Below are 20,296 nucleotides of genomic sequence, written 5' to 3'. Positions count from 1 at the left end.
GCCGAGCTGTGACGAAGCCACCAACAGCCAATCGGCGCGGAGCCCGGCGGCGAGCAGCGCTCGCATTGGCCGGGAGCTGCGCGTCGCACCAGCAGCCGCGCAAGGGCCGCGCCGGGCGTGAGTGTCGGCGGCGGCCGCAGCCTCGGCGGGGCCGCCATGGACGCAGGTGGGTCCCGGGCGGGCCCTGCCCGCGGCGCGGCGGCCGCGCTTCCCCTCGGGATTCCCCGGCCCGGACCGGCCCGGCGGCCGCTCGAGGCCCGCGGCTCCCCGGTGCTGCCTTCCCGACGGGCGGCGAGGAATGCGCCGCTTTCCGCCCTGAGCACGGCGTTGGGAGCCGCGGGCCTCTGGGGCCCGGCCGCCCCCCCGGTGGGGCACAAGGGAAGGCGGTGGCCGTGTGGCCGCTGGGGTGGGCCAGCGCAGGCCGGAGCCGGGCGGCGAGTCCCTCCTGCCCTCCCCATCCCCGCTGCTGCCGTCGTTCCTCGAAAGCTCGGAGCTCTGCCGCCGGGTCGGGTCTGCCCGGGGCGGGGAGGAACCGGAGCGGGGAGCGGTGACAGGGCTGGTGTCGCTGTGCCCCGCTCCCCATGAGGGCTTGAGGGGCGAGAAGGCAGCTTGGAGGTAAGAGAGTGCCTTTCGGGGGGTGAGAAGGCGATTCAACGGCTCATCACCCTTATAGAGGGCTCTAGCAAAGCTGCTTGTGGTAGAGATTTTGGTTCCGTGCGGGGTAAAGTAAAAATCAGCGTTTGGCACTTGTGTTGGGACTCGCTTACCTCCAGCCTTAGCGTAGTAGCGGCTGCCACCCCCTCCGCAGAGATAAGTGTTGTTTTGTAATAACAAACGCTTCTCTGTGCACCGTGGGCTCCTCCTCCGCATCGCCGAGCACGGGTGTGCCGGGGATCCGTCGCTCCTGTCCTTCCTCAGGGCTGCCCTGACTTGTTTTGGCCTTCGTGCCGTTGTTGTTGTCAGGGTGGTGCGTCTGAAAGCGTCCTCGAATCCAGTGTCACACCTGGGGACCGCGGAGTGAACTTGCACCACCTGATCTGGGACTTGTGTTTGCAGAGATGTGTTTGCTTTCCCTTTGCTTTCCCGAGCCGTGCAAGGGAAGGAAAACTTTGCTGTGGTGGATGGTGGGGTTGGATCTCCTTCGAGAGAGGAGGAGAATCTCTGGGCTCAAGTCTCTTCATGTCCAGCCCTGCTCCCGAGATGGTCGGGGAGCTGATAGCAAAACTTGGAACTTTTTGCACCAGGCCTTCAAGAAAGCACCACACTTCAGTATCCTGACTTTCCTTGCTGTCTGTCTCTTAACTCCTCGTTGCTGCTCGGATGATCAGGATTTGTCCTGTTTGAAAGAGCTTAGGGGAAAGAAAATATTTAATCTTTCTTCTGCAAAGGGCAGAAGTAAGGGTTTGAGCTGTTTGGTGTTTGTCAGCAATGCTTTTTACTAGAGTGGTGAATTTACCTTCTCTTCTTGACTCTCTTTGAAATGTTCCACATCCAGTTGTGTTCCTCCTTTGCCTTGGGTGAGGTACCTGTGAGCCTTTTGTGGTGGCCTTAATGGGAGATGTGAGAGCCAGGCCTTTTCAGAGAATGGAGATGCCCCAGGACCAGCTTGGGAAGGGAGATGTGGAAAAGCCTAGTTTTCCTCCAGTGCCATGCTCCAAAGCTCAGCTTTGGTATTTAGTGTGAGTTCTTCAACAGGCAGACTGACCAAGGTGGTTGGGAAAATCACCTGCCATGTTTCTGTTTGAGTCACCCAAGCCTTCACTTGCTGTTAGTCGTTTCCCAAATTTGATGGGGAAACAAATGGCTTTGGTTGTGGTGTGAGAGATGAAGTTAGTATCTCTCACAGACTGTCACAGGTCTGGCCTCCAGCATGTTTGCAAACCGACAGGAGCACTCAGGGGCTGCTCCCAGCACCCAGCTGTGCCTCCAGGTGTGTTTGCTACAAGCTGGGATGATGTTTTTATCTCGAGTGTTTCACTGTGCTGATTAAATTATGAGAAAGGAGGGGGAATTTCATCTTCTACCCTAATTCTGTGTATTTAGAGAGTTGTTTTTGTTTCGAGATGATGGAGCAAGTCTCCTATGAGGAAAGGCTGGCAAGGCTAGGGGTGTTCAGCCTGGAGAAGAAAAGGCTCTGGGGAGACCTGAGGGTCCCTTCCAGTGCCTAAAGGGGCTCCAGGAGAGCTGGAGAGGGACTTTGGACAAGGGCCTGGAGCACAACCACAAGGGGGAATGACTTCCCACTGCCACAGGGCAGGCTTAGGTGGGACATTGGGAAGAAATTATTCCCTGTGAGGATGGTGAGGCCCTGGTTCAGGTTGCCCACAGAAGCTGTGGCTGCCCCATTCCTGGAATTGTTCCAGGCTGGGTTGGATGGGGCTTGGAGCAACCTGGGATGGTGGAAGATGTCCCTGCCCATGGCAGGGGGTGGAATGAGCTGAGCATTAAGGTTCCTTCCAGCCCAAACCATTCTGGGATTCTGTTGTGGCACATACAAAGCTATGCCTTTCCTGCTGAGGCTCTCTGGGATGAAGTGTTCTGCAGATCCCATGGAAGGTGTGCCCATGGGGCAGCGATCCAGCCAGCCTCCCCTCATTCCCATTGTGTGCAAGACTCCTGGAAAGCAAGGCTGCCTTTCTCAGGGTGAGCTGTGCAGGGCTGACACTCTGCTTTTTAACTATAAAACCCTGTGAAGTTGAGCTGTCGTGTTTGATGTGCAGAGGCTGCACATCCTTCTCTGCAGAAACTGCTGCTCCACTGTCCTGGATGCTCAGAGGTCGGTAATTAAAATAGACCGAGGGCTTTCTGAAGGTGAAGTTTTGGAGCACTGCCTGAGAAATGTGCTGATCTCACCCAGCTTCTGCAGCTCTGAGAGGAGCAGCTTCAAACAGGATTTCTGCTTGGTGAATTTCCAGATGTATTTCTCTTCTTCATCCCTGGCTATAAGAAGGAGAGGAAGGCTCCTGCCCAGTCTGTGATGTTCTTTGTGCCCTGCTGGAATTGTTTAGGTCCCATTGGCTGGTGTTTAGCCCATCTGGGCAATAACACCATAAATGGACTTTGGAAAAGTGCTGGAACATATGAAGGTGGAGGCTTGTAAAGGAAACAGTCTATGACCTTAAGCCTTGTGGGGAATTTACTGCTCCCGTTATAATGTCCTTGATACTAACTGGGGGCAACCTCTTGAATTTTCTTCCCTGTTAAAGGGAAACCTGGACTCCTGCATTTAGTAGTTGTGCCTTTTCAACTGCTTTCTCCCCAGATCCCAACATGAATGTCTGACCACCTCTTTGGGATGCACAGCTGCACACACAGGGTCTAAACATACAGAAGCAGATGTTGGGCATTCAGCTGAAGGGCTACAAGCCTAGGATTCTCCTCCCCCATGTGCAGTGTCATGACACATGTGCTGCATTCCCTGAACACGTGGCTGGTCCAGCTGGAGAACCCTCTCTGTCTGCTGCCCCCTTCCTCTCAGAGCTTTGGTGGAAGGGGAAAGACTCCAGCAGCCCCTTTCCAGCTGCTGATCCTTGCTGTGAAGAGTCCAGTTGCAAATTTTGTCTTTGCTAAAGACTTGGTGCCCTGCAAACAGTGCTGCTGCAGAGGTTGTGATATTTGAGCAGGTCAGGGAATATTGCTGGGAAGGAGAAGGAGGTGTTGTGGATAACTTGATGTTCCTGTGCTTCATCCTTGTTTCGCTCATTTTCTTGAAGCTATTTGATACTCCTGACAGAGAACTGGATACATGGCAGGCTTAGGAACTGACAAAATAAACCACAGAATATTCTTTGGAGCTTTAAAACCTTCCTGAGAACTTCAGTTTTTATGTTAAGATCACGTTGGTTACCTTCCCAAATCTGCAAGTTTGGGTAATGGATGGGAAAGAAATCCTTCATTTCCCTGCTAAAGCTTGTTAGAGGAGAAGACTGCAGCAGTAATTTGTGGGTGCATTTCTGTGCAGAATTGTTTTGCTTAACTTGTTGAGGAGTCACATCATGAGGTGGCAATGGGAACATGTGGCCTGTGCAATCCTAAAAGTGCCTGGGATATTCTTAAGGACTAATTAGCACAAGGAACATGTTTTAAATCTTGTGGGCTGAAATTAAGGCAGAGTCTGATTCAAAATTTGATTTAGGAGCCTGTTGTCATCTCTGTTGCTGGTGTTCCTGCTTAAGCAGTAGTTGATCTTAGTAATGGTGTCTCCTCAAGTGTTTTCTTGGACATTTGGAACTGGAATTCCAGGTCAGGGAACCTGGATTAGGAGGCCAAAGTGTCTTATGTATCAGCAGGTTTCTCTGGAGAAGCCAAAAGAGAGGTGTGCCCCATGGAGAGGGGTGGCTTTTGCAAAGAATGGGGTTGACAGGAGTTTTTGGCCATGCACTCCTTTGTCCTCCTTTAAATTCACATCACATTACCACATTATTGCATTTGCTGTGAGGGATGTTTTCAGCTGCTACTTTAACAGTCACAGAACAGTCTGTCTTAGCTCTGCTTTAAATTTTAGAGGTGATTTGTAACAGAATTGATGCCTGTGTGGGTCTTTTTCCAGAATTCCCAGGCTACTTTAAAGTCTGTGTTTCCAAACACAGATCTAGTGGAGCACAGCTCATCTAACTCCTCTGGTTTTTCTTCCTTGTTGTTTGTCCCATGTGCACAACAGTTTAAGCTGCCCTGATCCAAGGGCAGCTTGGGCTGCTGGGTTGTTATGTCATGGTCCTGGAATGGGATGGATTTTTAGGTACTGATGGATGCCAAGCTGTGAAAGGAACCAGTAAAAGAGAGAAAAGTTTTGCCTGTCACCTTTGCATGAGTACATCTGCAAAGCTCTGTGTTCCCTTGTGGGGTGACACCTGTAAAGGCTTCTGCTGGGTTTGGTGCCTCTTGAAGAGGGACTGAGCAAGCTTCAGTTTCCACCTTAAGGTGATCTGTGTTTTGTGTGTTCTTCCCTCCAATTTTATGTTCTCTGCAAGAGGATTTTAATCACTTTGCTCGATGGAAGAGAGGCCCTCAACATCAATGCTATAGCTGATGACGTGCAGGATGGTTTCTGCTCTGGGAAATGGTATAGCTGCCAGGTGAAGTTTTAGATGTTTTCTGCCCCAGGCAGAACCTAGAGCTGGCCTAACCTGGAAGTCCTGCTGCTTTTCTGCCTGTGGAGCAGCCAGGAGCGAGCCAGGGCTGGGTGACCTCTGTGCCTCCCAGAACTGATGGGTGCAGGGCACTGGGACCATTTCCTGCCAACCCAGGGGCTTTGGGAGTGGGTGGGAGTCACTGAGCCACAGCAGCTCTGACTCTGTAGCTTTGTCTGGTTTTAAAAACAAAAGGAAAAGCTATCCAAGGTCTGTGATTTCTCCTTTCTCTTTCTAGCTACTCTTACCTACGACTCCCTCAGGTTTGAGTATGAAGACTTTCCTGAGACCAAAGAACCAGTTTGGATCCTTGGCCGGAAATACAGTGTTTTTACAGGTATTTATTTTGTGTGCACAGGGCAATGTTTTAAGGCTCCAGAGGACTTTGTTAGTGTTGCACTTGGGTTTTAGCTGCCATGCTTCTGCCTGTCTGGCCATTTCCATGGACTCTGGAATATTTTTGTGCAGAAAGTTACCATATGAAAGTTGTTGGGACATGTCATGAAGGGAGGATGGTGGACGCAGGGGGTAGAAGGATGGTTTGCTGCTTCACAATTTGCCTGTGGCCATTGTATCTTTGGGTTGATTGCAGCTATTTTTTGGGGAAAAGGAAGTGCTTTGTGCACAGCAGTACTGCCCTTTTCCTCAGCTAGACTCTGCCCCTCTGGGCAGGCAGGCTGTGAGGAGCAGAATTCCTTTGGGAGGGTGAGTGGGAAGTGGGTTTAGCTGTGTTGGTGCCCCTCTCATGTGTGTGCCTTTCCATTGCTGAACACTTTTCAGAGAAAGAGGAGATCCTGTTGGATGTGACCTCACGGCTTTGGTTCACCTACAGAAAAAACTTCCCTGCTATTGGTATGTACTCTGCAGGAATCTAAAGACATCCTGGAAATGGTTGTAATCCAGTTATCCCAAATAAAACAGTCCCCACAAACATGACATCATTTCCATTCATAAGAGTCTGAAATGTGCTTCATATAATTGATTAGACAGACTTTTTGTTTATCTGATAATGAGAATTCCTCATCCCCTTGGGTAGGAGGGATAGCAGTGGTTTTTAAAAGGACATAAGGAGGAGTTTGGGAAATATGCTCTTGTTCTAGGCAACACAGGAGGATTTTTGTACTTCATCACATTCTTCATCATTCTAGTGTGAAATATTACTGAATGATGGTCTTAGGCTTGAAGTGGATAAAAATGATGAAACCTAGAAAATGATAGAGAAATTGCTGCCTTTGTGCATCTGCTCCAGGCTCTGCTTGGGGTTTTTGTTTGTCTAGGGGGAGTTAGGAGCCTGAAGTGTCTGTTTCACACAGGAGCTGTAGTGATAGGGGAATATTTCTCCATGAGCTCGAAGGAAGATGTCTTGGTTCCTTAAGAGATTCTGCAAGGCTTCCTCTGGGGTTTGAGTTTGTGTGCTGGGTGCAAGGTGTATCAGAGGAGATCTAAAAGCAGGTAAATGGGGCTCCACGGCCTACCCATGTCCCCCTTCTGTCACTGTCATCCCCAGCAGTCAGTGGAAAAGGAACATGGCTCAGGTTTGGAAAAGAGACTTTTTCCTAACTGGTCCTTCCGGCTTGTACTGTTCTTTCCCTGCAGGGAAGCCCTCTGCCTCACAAGTTCTGAGACATCTTTGATGCAGTTTAATCCCTTAAAATTCATGTTTGTGCATCATACTTAAACATATGTTTGAGAACAAAGGGTTAGCACATGTTTAACTGGCTCTCAGACACAATTTTAGTTTCCTTGTGAGTCATTAAAGGCTGTGGAGTGAAGACAGACCCCATTTTCTGAGTCATATCCCATTTAAACCATAGATGTGATCTGCATGTCATTTACAGTAAACCTTTTTCAGTATTTTTTCTCCCAGTCATCCCTGCCACTGTTTGTCCCTTCCTCTGTACTAGCACACTTAATTATTATAAGGGTTTGGTAACTGTCTGGTGCTAATTTTGTAAAGCATTATCACTTTTGGAATTTGTCTGTGTTGTGAATTACTGGTGAAGTAGAAGACAACTGGTGACCGTTGAGAAACTGAAATAGTCCTCCAGGTGATTTTTTTCTCCTTCTTTGGGACAAAAAGAAGAAAGCAGCATTACAAAGAATTGCAGAAGTTGTGCCCACGCACAGATTACCTTCTGTGATCACACTGAACATTTGATCTCTGTTTTTTGTAGTAACAGCCAGAGCTGCAGTGGAGGAACAGTAGTTTCCTTTGGAAGGTCTGTCAGGGAAATGCTTTCAGCCTTGTGTCCTTTGTCTTAAGACTTTCCAGCATGAGCTGATAACCACTTTTCTCCAACAGTATGTAGGATGTGTCTTTTTTTTCACTGCTAGGGTAGGGTTTTTGTTTTTTTTTTGCTGGTGCCTTTTTTTTTGGCCTGACTACATTGTTCACTTTGAAGTGTTATTCGTAGCCACGTCTGATGCGGGAATTCCCTGGGACTGATTTGTTCTGCATGATGAGTTGCCTTCTCAAGATGAGGATTACAAGAATCATCTTTAACAAACACCTTTGTGTAGAAACGTGTCTGAACTGGGCTGAGAGTCTGCAGCCAGGCTCAAGGGCTGTTCTTCTCCTGAGAAATTCAGCGCTCTTGGGTTGTCTGGATTTCCCTTGGAATTTTTTTCCCCTTTCAGTTAGTGTTGAAGGAGTTTATTTATTTGTTTTTAAGGGATGCCACTAAGTTACTCATCAATAACCACACTTTTGGTTCTCAGTCTTGGGTGTGTGAGTTAAGCTAGTCCTCATTCCCTGCCTCATTTCTTGGTGAACCTCTGCCCATTCATTCCTCTCCCTCTTGGCACTGTCTTACTATTCCCTGTTTATTTTTCCATCCTTGTTTCCAGGAGGAACCGGTCCCACCTCTGACACAGGCTGGGGCTGCATGCTGCGCTGTGGCCAGATGATCTTTGCTCAGGCCTTGGTCTGCAGGCATTTGGGAAGAGGTAAACCAGGGCACAGCCCACACTGACTTCCAGAGCCATGTGTTCCCATGAGTGCAGCACTTGGAAGAACAGAGATAATAAGGACACAGCTGGGAATCACTGAGGGCTCTATAACTTTTTCTTCACTCTTCTCAAGTTCAGGGCTGCTCCCCAGGGATATTTGTATTTTCTGAGTTTGTGTTTGTTTATTTGATTTCCCATGGGTGATGGTACCTTACCCCAGCTGTATGAAAGTTTTCTGTTATTTTAAACTTAGCCCTTTGCTTTAGGGAATGCCTCGGATACTTAGTAATAATATGACAGCGTGAAAATTGAGTTGGTCAAGACACAGGAAGAGAATTGCAGCTTGCAGGCTCTGGTTGCTAATAAGTACTATGTTTATTTCAAATATCCCTTGTCTGTCCTAGACTGGAGGTGGATAAAAGGGAAGAAGCAGATGGATAATTACTTCAACGTTCTTAATGCCTTCATTGACAAAAAAGACAGCTACTACTCCATTCACCAGATAGGTAAGAAGAAATAAATGTTCAGATGCAGCAAATGGGCTAAGGAAGGCTCTCACCTTGATACAAACTTCCCTGAAAAATCAGGGAAGCAGCCTGTTCCAGTGTTTCATGTGGGGTGAACATAACTCAGGTCATAGAGGTGGTCTAGTGATCAAACACTGAGTAAAGCTTCTTCTGAGGCATCACTGCCCTTTGAACTTCGGTGCTGCTGCATTTTGGGGAAAGAATTTGCTCTGCAGTCCTTCAGGATGTGCTTCTCACCCCCATGAAACAATACATACTGCTGATTGAATAAAGTTTCCAAGTGAGAATTCTTCCCTATTAAATACAAACCTGATTAGGAAGGGATTCAGTGTGGGTGGAATTATTGACTGTATTATTTTGTGTTTTTGTTGTGACACAGCCCAGATGGGAGTCGGGGAAGGAAAATCCATAGGCCAGTGGTACGGACCGAACACGGTCGCGCAGGTGCTCAAGTAAGTGCTGCCCTTTTCCCTTTCTCTGTTCAGTCAGGCACTGGGGCTGGTTGGTGTGTGAGCTGACAGGGTTCTGCCTTGGCTTTGGCGCATGGGCTGCCCTTAATAACACCCTCCCTCCTCTGGCCATTCTCCCTTCATGTTGTTAGATGAGCAGGCAGCTCCCTGGAATAGGCTGGAATTGCCTAACAGCACCTTTCCCAGGTCAAAGCATATTTCACAGCATAATTGGTAACACCAGTCTCTCCTAATCCAGGTTCTCCTCTCTGATATACCACTGTCTTTGCCTTGTAGTTGTATTAATCCTTTAATACTTGTTTGTTTTTAATTTTCCTCTAGAAAACTTGCAACTTTTGATACGTGGAGCTCCCTGGCAGTACACATAGCCATGGACAACACAGTGGTGATGGAAGAAATCCGTAAGTGTCACATGGAGGTAGAATGTGGTATATCCTGGGCAGCAAGAGCCCAGAAAAAAAGCTGGAGAGCACAACAAGCAGGAAGTACCTTTTCTGTCTCTGAGAAGTTGTTCCCTGTGAGGGTGCTGAGTCCCTGGCACAGGTTGTCCAGAGAAGCTTTGGCTGTCCCATCCCTGGAAGTGTCCAAGGCCAGGTTGGATGGGGATTTGAGCAGCCTGGGACCGTGGAAGGTGTCCCTGCCCATGGCAGGGAGTGGAACAGGATGGGCTTTAAGGTCCCTTCCAGCACTTGTGATCTGTGAAAGCTGTGTCCAGGTGTGCTAAAACAACATGAGAATTGCTGTTCTAGGGTAAGGAAGGGCCATGTTTGACTTTCATCTGATGATATCTCTGGATCTGGAGAGAAGGTTTGCTGACCTTCAGACAACATATGGGAGCTGCTTGCTAGGCAGTGTCAGACTTGTTTATGGCCACAAGGAGCAAGCAGTAAATGGTTATGTTCCTCTCTCACATAATTGGTAGGGAGTGTTCTGCTTTTGGACAGAGTAAAAAAAGCCTGAACAGATCTGAAGAGGAAAAGGGCCAAAATTGGTATGGGGAGAGGATAAGAAAGGAGTCCACCACTCTTATAATTTTAAGGAATATTCACTAGTGGTTTCTTCTTCCTTTTTTTGTTTGTTCTTTGGGGCATCCAGCCAACAGGCTGGCTCTGGAGGCTGAGCAGCTCTTCTTGCCCATCCTGAGCCTGCTTGCCCTGGCTGCAATAACCAAAACTACAAAGCTGAGCACCTGCTCTGCTGGTTGTTGCAACCCTGCATGGTCCTGGCCTCAGCAGCCTTCCCATGGCTTGCTTCAGGCTAATTCCTGAGGCAATGAGCCCACCCAGCACAAACCTTGCAGTGTTTCTGCCAGGGCAGTGCTCTGGAACAGCTGGTGTAGGGTTACAGGTGAGTGTTGCAGGCACCATTTAGGCTGTCTTGGCTGCCACAAGGCCAAGATCAATAGCCAGGCAGTTTTTGCCTGGAGTGCAGGACAGTCACTTTATCAAGTCACATCTCTTGTCACGTAGTCTCTGTTGGATCTGACTGAGAAGTGTGTGGCTAACCTTAGCTGAAGGTATGTGCTGATTCCCTTTGCTTAAAAAAAAGGCCAATTTTAAAACAGAAATTGGATTATCTTTCATCTTCAGCCTGCAAATACCACTTCTAGAGCTGAAGCATGCTGGCTATGAGGCTCAGGTGTGCTGCAGGCTCTGTCTGTGTGACACTGGTGGTTCAGCACTGATGCTGCTTCAAGTGACGTGTCCGTAGAACTTTTCATGGGCAGGGGGGTGTGTGCTTGTCTTCCTCAAATGTGGATCATAATGTATCTGTTCAGGGCCTGAAAGTCACTGTGTGAGCGGGTCTGATGGGTTGGGTCTGTAGGTTTGTGTTTGATACTTTGTGGCCCAAACATTGTGGATAAAAGTAATGTTGTTTCATACATCTGTTAATTCAGTCACTTACAGGGTTCAGCCAGAGGTTCACAGGAAGTGCCTTTTGTTACAGCAGTGAACAAACAATAATCTTTATCCCTTCTGTGTCAGTGTTGCATGAGAAAGGGCATCTTAGCTGGGCCTGAGATGGAGGAGAATCCTGTGCATCACAAAGGTGGTGAGAATCCAAGACAGTTAAAGTCAGTACCTGCCAGCAGCAGCTGCAGCAGGAGAGGTGTTGGTGTCAGATCTGTTGGAATATGTTTACAGTAAATGGTTTGGATCCAGCTGGGAAGTTTTAGGCAGGTTCAGCTCTGCTGTGGCACCACAGAACTGCAAAGCCTGCCAGATAGCAAGGTGAATTTAGCCTGTGCCAAGCTCTCTGCTGCTTAAACTGCAGGTAAATATGTTCATGCACAGCACAGGATTGCCATGTGCTTTGCCTGATGAGGAAACCTGCAGTGACATCCCATTCAGCAACAGCCCTGGCCTGGCAGCTGATTTCAAATCATCTGGACAGGGGGGCTACTGCAACAAAAAACCTGCTTTAACAGGAGAAATTGCTACAAATAATGAGTTTGAGTTTCCTCAGAACCTCTGGTAACTGTGTATGTGCATCCCACACACACATACATCATCTCCCTTCTTGAGGAACAGTATAGGGAGGAACTGCAAACATCTGTGCAGGTTGTCTCTCCTCCTGAGGCTTTGGATCAAAGTCCTATTTCTTCTGAATTTGGGTGTAATATTCTCCTCATTCAGCTGGGTTTGAAGCTCTGAGTAGTGAACAAATACCCAGCTGCAATGGCAAATGGCTGGTGGTTAAGGTGTTTGTTTACATATGCCCTACCTGCTACAGTGTCCTGGCATTCCATTTAGGCTGGGAAAAAAATTAAATGAGCCTCTGGCATTCTGCCCAACTGCCTTGGCTTCATGATTCTTTAATCATGCTGTGGGTTTCTTTGGGATTTGGGTTGGGTTTGTTTTGTTCTTTTTTTTCAAACACCCAGCAAGTAATTAAATTGGCCAGTGAGACAGGTAGGCTTGGAGTTGTTTCTGGATCAGAATTTACATAACCTGGGTGCATTACAGCCTGGCTGTGTGTTTGTCAAGCCTTTAGGATGAGGGTGCAGAGTGATTATGTCATGTGTATGCCCTGAGGAGTTCTGCTGCCCCATATCTTAGAGGCAGAGCTCATGCTGAAATTGCAGAGTTTAATGACCATACTGCTTTAGGTCTGTAAAGTAGCTTGTGAATGATCCCCAACAAAATTTATGAATGTTTTTGTAACTTTTAGGGAAGTTATAACTACTCTAGACAGATACCATGTTTGTATCTTGCTACAGCGCTGAATTACAGGGGAGTATTTCCTGTGTGCTGTCCTCACTCAGTTCATTGATACCCTCTGTAAACTCCTCCAGAGTTGGACACTCCAGAACTTTCCTCATTCTACCTACAAGCTTTGTGAATTCACGACAGTTGTCTCACCTGCTAATCAACTCGTCCAGCTTTGTTGGCACAGGTGGTTGGTTGCTCACCTTTCTGGAAGAATTTGCATTTTCACTGCCCAGCAGTTGGTAGGTGTGAGTACAAGGTGCTGTGGCTTGGTGTGAGCTCAGCTGAGGGTGAGCCCTGCAGCAGCCATGCACACACATCACACAGCCCCAGCACTCGACCTCTTCAAGCTCTTCTTGGGTTTAAATGCTGTAGGCTTTTGCTGAAGAGCAGTTGTTGATCAGAGGAATGCCTCAAGGTCTGGAAACAGAGTCCTGATGCTTTGTGCTGCTGTTCCCTTTCCTTAGGGAGGTTGTGCCAGTCCAGTGTGCTGTGTTCTGGAGCTGCAGCATGCCCTGCCCTGGAGTCAGACGTGCTCTCTAATGGGTGCCCAGAGGATGTGGGGCTCAGAGAGAGGCTCGGCCTGTGGAAACCACTGGTGCTGCTGATACCTCTCCGCCTCGGGCTCACAGAGATCAATGAAGCCTATATAGAAACACTAAAGGTAGGGGGTCAGGAGCTGAATTCCTGTTGGGGTGATGCTTAAGAATCCTGTTGGGAATTAAGTAATTACTCAGAAGTCATTGCAAAAGAAAAATGTGTTCAGAGACAATCCTTGTCAGAAGTCAGGATAGGTTCTTGCAAGCTGTGGTCAGGAAAATTGAGGGGCTTGAGGGGTTGGGCCTTTTTTGGTTGGGTTGGTTGATTTTTTTTTTTTTTTCTTTTGAGGATCTTACTTCACAGCTTAAATGTCAGCCCCTATTTGCATGCAGGTGGTACCAACCTTCTGAAGCCTTTGTTTAGCAAAAGTGTCCCCTTCTTGTGGTTACCTGAGTGTTAGTTAATACAGTGTTGTGTTGCACACTCCCTGTGGCTCAGATGCTGAAGTTTGTGCTGCAGACTGAGGCTAAGAGCTGTCAGGTGGTTGCAGGTTTGAGTATTGAGAAGCTGCAGAATGTGTAGGGTGTGCACAAGACAGGGATCACAATGCTAGCAAGCTCTGAGCTTGGGTAAGAGACCTCCAGATTCAGATTTGTAGGAGGTTACTTCCCTTAACTCAGTAGATCATGCTTGGCTGCTCCAGGTGATGAGGAACTTAAACTGTTTCCTGAATGATTGTTCCCCCCTTGAGAGCACTGTTGCAACCTGATGACAGTTCCAGGGATCTTGCCAATGATTGCAGCAGAGCCAGGACTTGCCCATACCAAGTCCTGGAGTAGTGCAGCTTCTTTCATTTGGTCCACCTGTCTACTCCTGTCAGCAGTTAAGTGTTTTTGAGCTGCTTCCATGTTCCTAGAAAGCCCTGTGTTGCAGCCTGATGGAGTTTTTCTCCAGAAATGGCTGGTTTTGCTGCTAGAGTTGATGTTTTCCATGTCCCTGTCCATCTTTCCCACTGCATTTTGGATGTTTGCCTTTGTTCCCACCTGCTGTTTCACTGTCTGTCAGCTGTGTGTTTTCTGTGTTGCTTTTCCAGCACTGCTTCATGATGCCCCAGTCCCTGGGAGTGATTGGAGGGAAGCCAAACAGTGCTCACTACTTCATTGGCTATGTAGGTGAGTGCCCAGAGGACTGCAAAGACTATCCAAAGAATCTCTCCCCGGCTAAAAAAATGCTTGTGGGGTGGCACAGCTCTTCTGCTTAGCCTGTAGTGCATGCTGCAGGGTTCTCCTTTCCTCCTGGAAGTGTGGAAGGCTGCTGTGGGCTGAACCTCTCACCTGAGTGATGCAGATTTGAACAGTGGCTATGAACTTCCACTGCATAACACTAAGTCTGGTCTGTGGAGTGCACAGAGCCTGCTTCCTGCATTCAGAGCTGACATCCCTCTGCAGCTTGGCTGGATTTAACTCTTCTTCAGGTGTCCCTCAAATCCTGTGAACTCTTATAATAACTCTCCTCCTTCCCTCTGGTTTCCTCTCTGCCAGAGACCTCAGGTTATTTGTGCTTTAGATTTCTGGGGTTTGTTTGAGCTCACCCAGGAGGGGGATGAGCAGGAACAGTACCCAAACAGTGCCTGTGCCTCAATCCCAGGGTGTCACAGTGAAGTGGCCACCATGGTTGTGCTGGCAGCTGTGCCTGGCTGAGAAGCATTTGGGGGATGGCTGAAAGCAAGATGTCCCTGGAATGTGGATTCCTCTGTGTGGTTATGAGAGCTGGCTCTGCCATTACTCTTCCTCCTCTTTCACCACTTCCCACCTTCTGGCAGGGTTCTCCCTGTTGATGTGTCCTTGCCTCTGTGCCCAGGTGAGGAGCTCATTTACCTGGATCCCCACACCACACAGCCAGCAGTGGAGCCCAGTGACAGCGGGTGCCTCCCCGACGAGAGCTTCCACTGCCAGCACCCTCCGTGCAGGATGAGCATCGCCGAGCTTGACCCCTCCATTGCCGTGGTGTGTCCTGTTCCTCCTGTTCCCCATCACCCCAGGGGCACTGCTGGGGTCCCCCTGTTCCACAGGGGGCTGGCAGAGGCAGTGGTGAAGAGCTGGGTACTCTGCAGTGTTCTGGGCAAGTGCTGCCCTGGGTTTTGGTGACATTGGTAAAGCAGCTCATCACAGAGAGTGGTTTGTCCCAGGGTAGTCCCCTTGCATGGCAGTTAAATACCATTCCTCATGGAGCAGTGTCATTCTCTTGGGTTTAGTTTAGGCTTTGATTCCAGCCTTTGGATGGGCAGATTTGAGCCCATTCCTGAATCCATGTGATGCACCATGGCTTGTTTTCTGTTGAACATGAGATGCCTGCCTTTTGTTTCCCGTGTTCCTCCTGGTTTTCCTTCTCCAGTAAAGAAAATGTTGATGATTCTAGCACTTGGATAGCCTGGTCACATCAAGCCTTTGTGGAGTGTTCAGTTTAACAGGGTGGTGTGAGGCATGTTTTTAAACCAAGGCAGTCAGGAGTAGTAACTGCTTCCAGTCCTGATCATGTTACTTGGTGTAGGTACAGGGCCTTAAGTCTGAAGTGATCAATCTAAAATATAGAAAGATGAAGTATTTTTCTTCCATTTTTTTTCAGGGCTTTTTCTGCAACACAGAGGCAGACTTTAATGACTGGTGCCAGCAAATCAAAAAGGTTTGTGTTTGTAGATCTGGTCAGACATTGGAACAGGCTGCCCAGGGAAGTGATGGAGTCCCCATCCTGGGAAGTGTTCAAATGGCATGTGGATGTGGCATGTGGGGACATGGTTTAGTGATATGGGCAGTGCTGGCAGAATGGTTGAACTCAAAGATCTTGGAGTTATTTTCCAACTTTAATGAGTCTCTGATTTTCTATCCCTGGAAAAGGAGTTTCAGGTAGAAAAAACATTTTTCCAGCTACAGTGAAGTCCCAATAGATCATTATTACCCCTGAAGTGCACCAGCAGTGCAGAGCTGTTGGTTTTCACAGCTTTGCTCTGTCTCCACAGCTGTCCCTGGTCAGAGGAGCGCTGCCCATGTTCGAGCTGGTGGAACGCCAGCCCTCACACTTCTCCAACCCTGACGTCCTGAACCTCACACCAGGTGAGGCCATGCAGGGAGGGAGAGCCGAGGGTGAGCTGGTCCCTTTGGGTTTCTGGAAATTGTGTGGAAGCACATGATGACTTCTAGTATGTTCCTGTTCCACCTGGAATTTAACCTGGAGTTCTTGGGTCAATTGAGGTAGTTCTTTGTCTTTCAGCTAGAGGTTTGCAGGTCCCACAGTGTGTCAGGATGTTTTTTAGAATAGTCTGTTAATGGTGATGGTGACTGAGCAGAAGAACAAACAAACTCATAGGCTGTTGGGGCAGTGTGACTCTCTGGTTTCTGAAGGGATGCTTGGAGGAATCAAAAGTATCCAGTGAAAAGGCTGAAAAACGAGTTTGTAGGTAATGAAAATGCTCCAAGACAGGGCTGGTCGCACTTAGTTCCAGCATAAGGCACTCCTTCCTGGCATGTACCACTACCAGTGGGAAAAGGGACAAGTGCTGGGCACTAATCTTGCCTGTCAGGCTCTGCTTATCACATCAGTAGCATGAGCAAACGTTGCAGGAGACAATGCCATTGGCTGGGCAAGCCTATCCTGTCACCAGGCATTGGGCGGCCTCCTGGCAACCTGCACCCTGCACTTCTGGTCCCTCTCACTCTCTCTCTGCCCTCCTTCCTTAAAAGCTTTCATTATTGCACTGTCCTTTGCTATTAAGAGTGCTCAATTCCCTTAAACTGTCAATTGATCCTTGCCTGTCTTAAATTGTCCCTAATTTTGTGTTTCCTACTCTTAAAGATGTTTCTGTAATGGACTACTTGTCCTTCTCTCTTCCCTGGCTTGTAGAGCCTCTCCTATCTGCCAAGGCCATTCCATTTCTGTTAGTTCTGTGTCTCACTAGAAGGAGTAATTGAACTTTGAGCCCCTTTCAGGGCCTAATGGGGTTCCAAGAAAGCTGGAGAGGGCACACAGTGACACCACACGGGGGAATGGCTTCCTATTGCCAGAGGGTAGGGATATTGGGAAGAAATCCTTCCCTGTGAGGGAGGTGAAGCCCTGGCACAGGTTGCCCAGAGAAGCTGTGGCTGCCCCATCCCTGGATGTGTGTCCAAGGCCAGGTTGATCAGGACTTGGAGCACCCTGGGATAGTAGAAGGTGTCCCTGGCCATGGCAGGGGGGCAGGACTGGGTGATCTTTAAGGTCCCCTCCAACTCAAACCATTCTTGGATTCTGTAACTGTCCAGCCTAAACTAATAAAAGGTTTCTCCTTTACTTCCCCCTGTGCTAAAGTTGCTTCCTTCCCCTTTAAGTGTGAGCTCCTTATTCACCATACAGCTGGAAGGGTGGAGGGGTGGGATCTACTAACATTACCTTTCCTCACAAAGTCAACTGTACTAATTGCTTTTAGGAGAGTGTATCATGTAATTACATTCCCTAACAGTTGCACCAAAAACAACCATTGTAGAAACTATTCTCTAATACATAGGGGTAAATGTATCTCTTAACTGGGACAGAAATTTTCATGGGTATTGGTTCAGACCTGGGCAAGTTCTGTTTTGAGCCTCTTGAGGCAGAACAGTCTCCTGCTAGTGCAGAGCTGGGGCACAGGAAGGTTGTGCAAAACAGTAGCAGCACAAATGTGTTTGGATCTGTGAAAGATGCCGTGCTTCTGTGCTCCACATAATTCTCTCCAGTGCATTTTTCCATACCACTTACATGTTCTTACCCTCCTCAGAGCCCTCGTTTGGGTTTGTCACCGAGTTTTGGAACTTGTAGGCACTTGGCACTCAAACTGTGATGCTCTCCAGCTGCTGGTCTCGCTGACAGCAACAGCATCCCACTGAGGCAGCGCTTTCTTCTTCTCTTCCAGACTCCTCTGATGCCGACAGATTGGAAAGGTTCTTCGACTCGGAAGATGAAGACTTTGAAATCCTGTCCCTTTGAAAACAAATAGGAAACTGACTCTACAAATTTATGTATGTGTGGGGAGAAGGGGGGAGGGAAGCTCCTTCGAGAGCCTGGGGCTACCGGTTTTCATAGGCGCTTGCTGCCATCCCTGCCTCCCGTCCATCCTGGCATTCCGTGCAGCCTCGGAGCGGAGCGCACAGTGTCTGCAGTGGGATGAAGAACCCAGAGGGTGTTACAGCCTTACTGGCTGCAGTTGGAATTTCTCAGCAGCAAACAGTTGCTGGAAGTGGATGCAGTGGTGCTTAGGAGTTCAAAGCCTGTTACATCAGCAGGTCAGCCCAGCCTTCCAGGGGAGGCACGGAAATTGTTAGAGCGCTGAATCCTTCCATGGGAACTCCCCTCTGAAGCTTAAGTAGAGCCCACCCGTCATTTAGCAGGAGAAACGTCCAGTTAATGCCTTTAGCAGCTTCCCTTCTCACTGGCCAGCCTGGACTGCAGCTCACAATGCCAGGGAACAGCAGCCACATCCCACAGACAGCTGTGAAGCCTCCGGAGTGCAGGTCCCTACGATACAACTCCTGTTCATGCTCTGCAGGACACTCAGCACTACCTCTCCTGTTCACACGCTATGGAAAGGCAATTGAGGGAACTTCTAAGTGACTGTGAATTCAGTAAGTGAAGTGTGGAGCAGTGTTGTGCTGCTGGGGAGCATCTCAATCCTAGTTTAAATAATGGAAGAATAGAAAATGTGTTGCTCAGCGAGTCAAACCATGTGCTTCTACAATGGAAAAGTCTCACAGCAAGTACCTTCAGGAAAGCTGCTTTGAACGGAAAACTGAATTCCACAGCCCTGGAAAAAATAATCCAGAGCTGGGAGAGCTGAAACAGGGCACCAGAGATCTGCCAGGCATGTGCCAGGCTTCTTCTGCCTGTCCCCCAGTGTGCTGGCATGGCAAATAGGGGAGTGATGTTGTCCTGCCAAAAACCCAAGCTGTAAAACCTCTTGAGGTACCCTGGGTGGGTTGGTGAGCACTTCCTCCAGCTACTCTTGTCAGACATTCCCTTTCCAAAGCAGAAGAGGTGCCTGAAGGTCGAGTAGATTTCCAAGCTGTGTCAGTACCTTGCCTCTGCCAGCTCCCCTCCCTGCAGAGTGTGCCCAGAGGTGCTGTAGGAGCTAACCTGGAGAAACCCTGTCAGGTAACCATCCCAAGAAGGGCAGAATGCCTTGTGAAGGTCCAAATATACTGGACATTTTTAAGATGGTAGCTCTGCCTAGGGCCCTTCTCCACAGAGAGGAAGGTAACCCATGGAGGAGAGCTGTCTCCATGCACACTGCAAGGGAAGTTGCTGCCATAGTTTCCTTGGTGCGTGCTGCACACTGCAACCCTGTTTACAAGGTTTGTGCATTCAGGTTTGGAACCTGTCACATGGTGGTGGTGTTCCCAAGGGTGGTGCCACCAGGCTAGAAATTACCTGTTTCCCCTGTGATTGACCTACTGATGCTCTAACTGTCCCTGTGATACCTGAAAGCAGAGGTTTGAACTGGGAACCACAATGCTTCTGTCACTAAATTATTATTTGCTGCTTTCTGCTTGCTTCTCTTCTCTCTTGTAGTCAGGGGAAGAGGCAGCAGAGGAAGTGGGGCTGTGCTCCATTCATCTGCTTTCAATTTCTATCTGAATAAACAGATCTAAAATCTTTGCCTGTCCTGATGTCCTTGCACACGTTGAAGGTGGTGGTGGGTAGTATGCAGTACACCAGAAAACTCCAGGGTGTACAGGGGCTCCAAGAGAGAGCTGGAGAAGGACTTTGGATAAGAGCCTGCAGGGACACAGGACAAGAGGGAATGGCTTCCCACTGCTAGAGGGCAGGGTTAGATGGGATATTGGGAAGGAATTCTTCACTCAGGGTGGGAAGGCCCTGGACACAGGGTGCCCAGAGAAAGTGTGGCTGCCCCATCACTGGAAGTGTCCAAAGCCAGGTTGGACAGGGCTTGAAAGCAGACTGGTCTAGTGGAAGGCGTCCCTGCCCATGGAAAAAGATGATCCCTTAAGATCCCCTTCCAACCCAAATCAGTCTATGATTCTACTGCTTATTTCATGTTCATGGTTTTGTTTAAGGACAGCTCTGCCACACAAGATTTTACCTCAGTGTTGACACAACCCCAATAACAGAGCTAAGCTCATCTTAGATCTTTAACCAGTATTTCTGGCTTTTCAGTGTGTTTTCTTGTCCCAGTGTTGCTGTCAGGGCCTGATACAGCATTGCAGGGGCTCACCTCCTCCTCCACCAGGCGTGTCTGGCTGCCAAGTGCTGGGCAGCTGTGGAGGGAAGGCAGCAGCTTTTGCCATTGTACCTGATGTTGATATTAACAATTTTGGTTTAAACACTTAGCCTCTCCTCCCTGCTCGTGAATCAGTTCAATCTGCTTCTCTCTGAGTTAGAGAGGATTTTGTCTGTGGAGACCAGAGCAATCCACCCTACTGGAAGGTGAGTTAAACATCCAGCAGAGA

The 20,296-nt window shown here is 48.6% G+C and overlaps 1 protein-coding gene across 2 annotated transcripts; it reads left to right on the top strand.

The window, feature by feature from the left end:
• Positions 1-123: 123 nt before the first annotated feature.
• On the top strand, positions 124-19,483 carry ATG4B (autophagy related 4B cysteine peptidase). Of its 2 annotated transcripts, XM_062499422.1 has the most exons (13): positions 124-166; positions 5,368-5,466; positions 5,910-5,981; positions 7,977-8,075; positions 8,483-8,584; positions 8,985-9,057; positions 9,397-9,476; positions 12,752-12,948; positions 13,918-13,996; positions 14,685-14,830; positions 15,450-15,506; positions 15,841-15,934; positions 17,746-19,483. In XM_062499422.1, the coding sequence occupies exons 1-13, from the start codon at positions 157-159 to the stop codon at positions 17,817-17,819; spliced, it is 1,182 nt and encodes a 393-aa protein (XP_062355406.1). In that variant the 5' UTR covers positions 124-156; the 3' UTR covers positions 17,820-19,483. The 2 variants fall into 2 exon arrangements, with proteins under 2 accessions (XP_062355406.1, XP_062355405.1); XM_062499421.1 differs by lacking the exons at positions 15,841-15,934; positions 17,746-19,483 and having other exon boundaries at positions 15,450-15,834.
• Positions 19,484-20,296: the final 813 nt, after the last annotated feature.

Source organism: Cinclus cinclus, chromosome 10 (genome assembly GCF_963662255.1).
Source record: "Cinclus cinclus chromosome 10, bCinCin1.1, whole genome shotgun sequence".
In the NCBI taxonomy this organism is placed as follows: domain Eukaryota; kingdom Metazoa; phylum Chordata; class Aves; order Passeriformes; family Cinclidae; genus Cinclus; species Cinclus cinclus.
Note: the sequence above shows the minus strand (reverse complement) of the source record. Positions and strands in the feature narration are given on the sequence as shown.

Coding starts and splice junctions, on each gene's coding strand:
- ATG4B (XM_062499421.1), top strand. Junction 5,982..7,976: donor AAAAAACTTCCCTGCTATTG/GTATGTACTCTG, acceptor CCTTGTTTCCAG/GAGGAACCGGTCCCACCTCT. Junction 12,949..13,917: donor CCTATATAGAAACACTAAAG/GTAGGGGGTCAG, acceptor TTGCTTTTCCAG/CACTGCTTCATGATGCCCCA.